The following is a 5,981-nucleotide window of genomic DNA, read 5'->3' as shown; positions in this document are numbered from 1 at the left end:
TGTTGAGATATATTATTTATGGAATATATCCTAGATATTATATCTTAATATTCTTCCATTTATGGTTAGATTTATAGTATATTTTATTTTATTCTAGTATTTAATTATTTTATATTTTCCTCATTTGTACTGGCTTGTATCCTATTTAAAGGATATCAATATCAATGATAATACACACCTTCCCAATTCTATTTTCTATCTCATTCTTAACAACCACGCGTCAGTAGCAAGTAGCAACTAATATATAAAATTGTCAGGTTAGAGAAAGGTTATGACATACCTCATTGTGTATTGCATTGGCCCCAGCATGAGTGCCGTTTCCACCCAAAACAAAAAGCATATCAATTCCCCTTTCCTACAACACAGTCAATACATGCCTCAATCATTTTGAAATGGTCAACTCCCAATAAAAAGTCTACATGATCAAACTAAGACAATCTGTACGAGACCTGCAAGCTGTCCACAATTTCGCCAATTCCAGGACCTCCACGTGAGACTCCTAACAAACTCCCACCAGAAAGATGAATGTTCTGAACCACTTTTCTGGATAGCTAGGAATGAACACCATCATAAAGTCAATTAAACAGCATCAGCTTAGGCAACTTTTTCAACCATGTTGTCATGAGGGAAGTAGTACTGTTATGAGACAAGGGGTTCTATAGAGATTATAATTTTGTGCATGCAGAAAAGAAACTTACAGGCATTTCAGTCAGTTCTTTGTCAGAGAATCCACGATAGCCAAAGGGAATCCCAACTATCTTCTTCACACCATAAATTTCGAGTGTGATTACAATCTGTAAAAGAAAGAATATTCTTTGAGAACATATGAAGAAATGCTGAAAACCGCTCCCGTAACAAGCTAAATATATAAAATCTAAAGAATGCATATCCTTTTAGAAATAAAGGAATAACTTCTAAGTACGAAACCTACTTAATATCATAATTTCACCAAAGGAATTATACAATTAAAGTTAAAAGTAAAATAATAATATAAACGAAAATAATCTGTCTGATAAGATGAATAAGAGTAAAAAAAAAAAAAAAAACTAACCTGTCTGATAACATCATTAAGACCAGGACAGAGCCCTCCACAAGTCACAATTGCTGCTTTCACTTCTTCTGGTTTAAAGTATATTTTCTCTCGAGGCCCAGCACGATGAACCCTGTACGTAAGAATTTTTAAATTGTGCATGGATGTAATCACGGAACGAAAAGCATGAGTTAATTGACAAAAGTATACATGCGAGATATTATTTTTCAAATTTGTGAAGCCCTATTTTTCCCTTGTCAGGCTAAACAACACATAGTGTCTTAGCACTCCCTGCTTTCTTTCCTTTTTTCTTAAATTAAGTGTCCCTACTACCAAGTAATTCCCCTTCTTATTTAGCCACAGTTTCAGTTCACCCTCTCTCTTTTCAATAATAATTGAATTTCAAACATTTATTAACATATAAGGTTCTAAAGACTAACAATGAACAGTTATGAAAAAGAAAGTCAGTATTAAAACTTTCAGCTCAATTCTACCAATGACGGCATGCCTACAATTGCTAATACCAATAAATTGAAGTGACTTACCATTGTTCTACCCATGTACAATTGGGGTCAATGCACTCAGCACCGGCAGACGTAGGTGATGAGTAATTTATGACCTGAGCATTCGACAATAAAACCAAACTTCAGAGTACATTAACTAAACTTCTCAAAAAGAATAATACAACTGCATGCCATCATAACTTTAGCGAGAACTTTCAAGTCAGCCAAATTATAAAGTAAAAACAGACCTAAAGAACAAGGTCTAAAATATCTTACAAAACCATCCAACAGCTTAAGCTTCGCTACTATTCATAACATAATTAATGATCGGGAAGAATAGGGCTGAAACTAAAGAGAAAAAAAGAAAAAGAAAAGGGGAATGGTTAGCGAATTATGAAGAAGCCTTAAATACGCTGTTAAAAGTAGTAGATGAAGACTCCCTATCAATTTTCGAAACGTCTCCACAGTAACAGTGACAATAAATATACCTTGAGAAGTACGCGATCGTTGTTATTTATGTATCCGTGCCACTCTTCATCTGACGGATAAACTCCAGGAAAGACGTCCGAAACAGGTGACCTGCAATTCCAATCCATACATACAGATAGAAACATCGACATTCAAAGCCAAATCAGTCCACAATCCAGAAAAGGCAAAAACACAACCTAACCCGAAAAGGGGGGGAAAAAAAAAGAAAACAACACCTCATCTTAAGACAAAAAGTAGAAGGAATAGGAACAGCATCTCCGAAAACGTCGGTAATGTGCGGGAGATTAAAGCGTTTTTCAAAGTCCGCCTGATACTTCAATTTCCAATCAGGATCACTAAAATCAATCGCTTCGATCTTGCGTCCATCCTTAACATCAATGGAGGCGTGGATTCTCCCAAAATGCTTCCTCGAACTCAGGCTCAAAAATTTACCACGACTCAAACCAAACAGTCCAGGGGAACAGTGCGATACCTGGTGATGGAAACCGAGTTTGGGACCAATTGAGTGCGAGATAGAACCCATCAGAAGGCGATCGGCGAGAACAATCGAAGAACAAGTCAGCAGAATAACAAGGTCTGTGGAAGAGGATTGTAGAAGTGAGGAGAATTCGAGGACGAAGAAACGGAGAGAACGAGAATTAGGTAATATAGATTTGGTCTTCCAGAGCTACAGTATGAAAATAAGAAGACGAAGTTCAAGTCCGATACGAACTTTGAACAGAAGAGACTGTCTGGTTTTTCTGTTTTGACTTGATGGACTGATCGCATTTTCACCTCGATTTTTTCATTATATTACAATGTTGCCATTTGGATTCGATGATTCGCATTGGGCCGGCCTTTCTAATTCCTTGTGATTGTGACTTCTTACACATCGTACGAAGTTCTTATTTTATTCCTTTTTTCTTGTTCCTTATAACTTCTTTGTAAATTTAGTTTCATAGGTTTAATTAATAAAATACCTATAAATTTTATATTTTATCTTTAAAAAAAAATATCCTTTAAACTTTCAAAATATTAATAATACTAATAAATTATCAAAAATACATTTTCTTCCGAGTAGAAGTCTTTTTTTTTACCTTCGAATTTAAACTTTTTCAAATAAATTTTGAATAGATCTCTAAAACTTTTTAAGATTTAAATAATATTTAGTTCAAAATGACTTTTACCCGTTCTATAAAGTATCACATTTCAAAGATACTCATTAACTTTCGAAAGTTTCGTTAATATCTTTACACGTGAACATAAGTCATTTTTCTACTATTCAAATAATCAATTTCTTTTATTTTATTTTGAGTTGGGAAAGAGCCCATTTAAAAACAAATTGTCAGTTTGTATTGACATTTATATTTAGGAGTGCCCAGATATCAAGCTGGAGCATTTTCTTTAGGAATGCCCAGGTGTCTGCTGGAGCATTAAAAACAAATTGTCAATTTGGACATTTATATTTAGGAGTGACCAATTTTTTTTTTTTTTTTTCCAGATGATTTAATTCCCGTTGTTGATACTATTTATTCAATTTTTTTATTTCTAATAAAAATAAAGCATCTCATGGTTTGTTTTCAAACCTTTAATTAACCTTTTCTACCCAATTTCAATACATATTTTAAAATCCTAACCCCAAAATCCAAATAGTTAGTACTCAAAGCTCGGACCACAAAAATAACAAAGCACTAAAACATCAACACCTAGTCAATGAATATTAATTTCTAGGTTAATTTGATTAAATCAGAACTTTGATGATAAATTTGATATACCCATCTAAATACATAGACAAGTAACGGAATCTTATTCTAAAGTGAACTATAAACTTATAATATATAATAAACCCAAATACTAAGCTAGAACAGGATGAGATATTTCTCTCTGTGGGGTGAGAACAAACGCTATAACGAAAATATAGAGCAGAGATATACATGGCCTAAGTACCAACATTTTCACCTAAAGCACTTCTTTTAAAAGCATCACACCAGAGCCCTTAGGCAGAGATTCCTTCTCTTATGCTTTAGAAATTTGGCCCAGCTGCGAGAATCTCATCTGTCAGCTTGCTGTCCTTACCAATCTTGTAGTTGGTAAATGTCTCGAAGTTCTTCTTAAACAAGCCACCCAGCTGAAGCAAAGTATCCTTATACGCCTTCTTGTCGGACCACTGCATCGTTCCTCATAAACGTTAACAAATTGAAATGGATTCTTTAACATGTTTTGGAAGAGAACGCTAACTTACAGTGTTGATTGGATCCAAGATTTCTGAAGGCACTCCATCGATCTCGGTGGGAATTTCGAGCCCGAACACTTCAGTTTTCTTATATGTTGCATTCAGAAGTTGGCCAGAGTGAATAGCGTCGATGATCTTCCGAGTGTATGGTAGCTTAATGCGGTTCCCTTGGCCATACCTATTGGATCAATAATATGTATAAGCTTATTCTTTAGAGAACGTTTTTAATGTGTCAAATATTGATGCATACCTTCCACCTGACCAACCAGTGTTGACGAGCCATCCAGTTGCACCATGCTTCTGCATCTTCTCGGCTAGCATGGCTGCATACTTTGTTGGATGTAACATTATAAAAGCGGCACCGAAACAAGCTGAGAATGTTGCCTGTGGCTCTTTGATGCCATCTTCGGTGCCTGCCACCTATTCACAAACACATACAATCCAACCAGTTGTTTAGCTTAAGGTTTCCATTCTACACATTGACTGCCTCTTATTTTTAAGGAAGTTTTGAGCGTATTTTTACCAGAGCAGTGTAACCACTGATGAAATGATACATGGTCTGTGCCAGGTTCAGCTTGCTCACCGGTGGAAGCACCCCGAATGCATCACAGGCCAATAGGATCACATTCTTCGGGTGCGGGCCAACACATGGCATTTTCGCATTTGGAATGAATTCAATAGGGTAAGCTGCCCTTGTGTTCTCTGTAACAAGATAACCAAACACATGAGGAAGAACCCAATACATGGGTGAGAATTTAACACATCTCTGATGTTTTTCAAATTTATAGTGTGCTTTGGCTATATATATATAAGAACAATTGAAAATTCTCATAGAACATATTGAAGTGTTTATATACCTGTAACTGATTTGTCAGTATAATCAACTTCTCGGGTATGCTCGTCAAACACCACGTTTTCAAGCACTGCAGCAACCCATGGTGTTAGTAAATCCCATCACGATGTAATCAGCATACATAGTTATGCTACATCAAACAAAAACAGGATGATAAAAACCTTACCGGTTCCAAATTTGATGGCATTCCAAATGTCGGGCTCTTTTTCCCTAGAGAGATCAATGCACTTGGCATAGCAACCTCCTTCGATATTTGACACACCATTAGCACTCCAACAATGTTCATCATCGCCAATCAGATACCTATTATGGTCTGTGGACAACGTCGTCTTTCCAGTACCTAAAACAAAATCAACGAGTACTGAGGACCTCAAAATGACAACCAGAAAGCAAATGGTGCAATGCAGTTAACCCTTAGGATCAAAAGCAAACAAATAATATGCTAAGGATGGATAGGGTAAGAGGGCACATATCGTTATGTCGGATATCAGAGCCATTCTCATCTGGCTCCAATAATACTATACCTGAAAGTCCAAAGAAGAGAGCAACATCTCCATCTTTTCCCATATTGCAGCCAGAATGTAAGGAGAGGATTTGACGCTTAGGCATGAGATAATGCATAACACTGAATAGACCTTTCTTCATTTCCCCGGCGTATTGAGTGCCGAGGATGACCATTTCCCTCCTAGAAAGGTTAATATCTATGCTAGTAGAGGATGTCATGTAGTGAGTGTAACGATTACACGGGAATTGCCCAGCATTGTAAATAGTGAAGTCCGGAGTACCGAAATTCTCCAGCTCTTCAGGAGAGGGTCGGATACACCTGTCACCGACCCAGTTATCGAAATGCACACTAAGCTAATACACCATTGTACATTTTTTTTTTTTTTTTTT

General features: G+C 36.3%; 2 protein-coding genes across 2 annotated transcripts in view; both read right to left on the bottom strand.

Moving 5' to 3' along the window:
- Positions 1–2,759, bottom strand: part of LOC111447341 (ATP-dependent 6-phosphofructokinase 5, chloroplastic-like) — a 7,195-nt gene extending 4,436 nt beyond the window's left edge. The window contains exons 1-7 of the mRNA XM_023086450.1: positions 2,238–2,759; positions 2,022–2,112; positions 1,576–1,649; positions 1,052–1,163; positions 699–794; positions 450–551; positions 281–355 (exon numbers count right to left, since the gene is read on the bottom strand). Coding sequence (XP_022942218.1) covers positions 281–355; positions 450–551; positions 699–794; positions 1,052–1,163; positions 1,576–1,649; positions 2,022–2,112; positions 2,238–2,545 — 858 coding nt within the window. The 5' untranslated portion in view covers positions 2,546–2,759. The remainder of the gene's footprint in view (positions 1–280; positions 356–449; positions 552–698; positions 795–1,051; positions 1,164–1,575; positions 1,650–2,021; positions 2,113–2,237) is intronic.
- Positions 2,760–3,744: 985 nt separating this feature from the next.
- The window catches only part of LOC111447339 (phosphoenolpyruvate carboxykinase (ATP)-like), a 3,973-nt gene continuing 1,736 nt past the window's right edge, over positions 3,745–5,981 (bottom strand). The window contains exons 6-12 of the mRNA XM_023086448.1: positions 5,612–5,910; positions 5,254–5,427; positions 5,092–5,157; positions 4,758–4,936; positions 4,485–4,654; positions 4,244–4,412; positions 3,745–4,168 (exon numbers count right to left, since the gene is read on the bottom strand). Coding sequence (XP_022942216.1) covers positions 4,025–4,168; positions 4,244–4,412; positions 4,485–4,654; positions 4,758–4,936; positions 5,092–5,157; positions 5,254–5,427; positions 5,612–5,910 — 1,201 coding nt within the window. The 3' untranslated portion in view covers positions 3,745–4,024. The remainder of the gene's footprint in view (positions 4,169–4,243; positions 4,413–4,484; positions 4,655–4,757; positions 4,937–5,091; positions 5,158–5,253; positions 5,428–5,611; positions 5,911–5,981) is intronic.

Source organism: Cucurbita moschata, unplaced genomic scaffold (assembly GCF_002738365.1).
Source record: "Cucurbita moschata cultivar Rifu unplaced genomic scaffold, Cmos_1.0 Cmo_Scf00009, whole genome shotgun sequence".
Lineage (NCBI taxonomy): Eukaryota > Viridiplantae > Streptophyta > Magnoliopsida > Cucurbitales > Cucurbitaceae > Cucurbita > Cucurbita moschata.
Note: the sequence above shows the minus strand (reverse complement) of the source record. Positions and strands in the feature narration are given on the sequence as shown.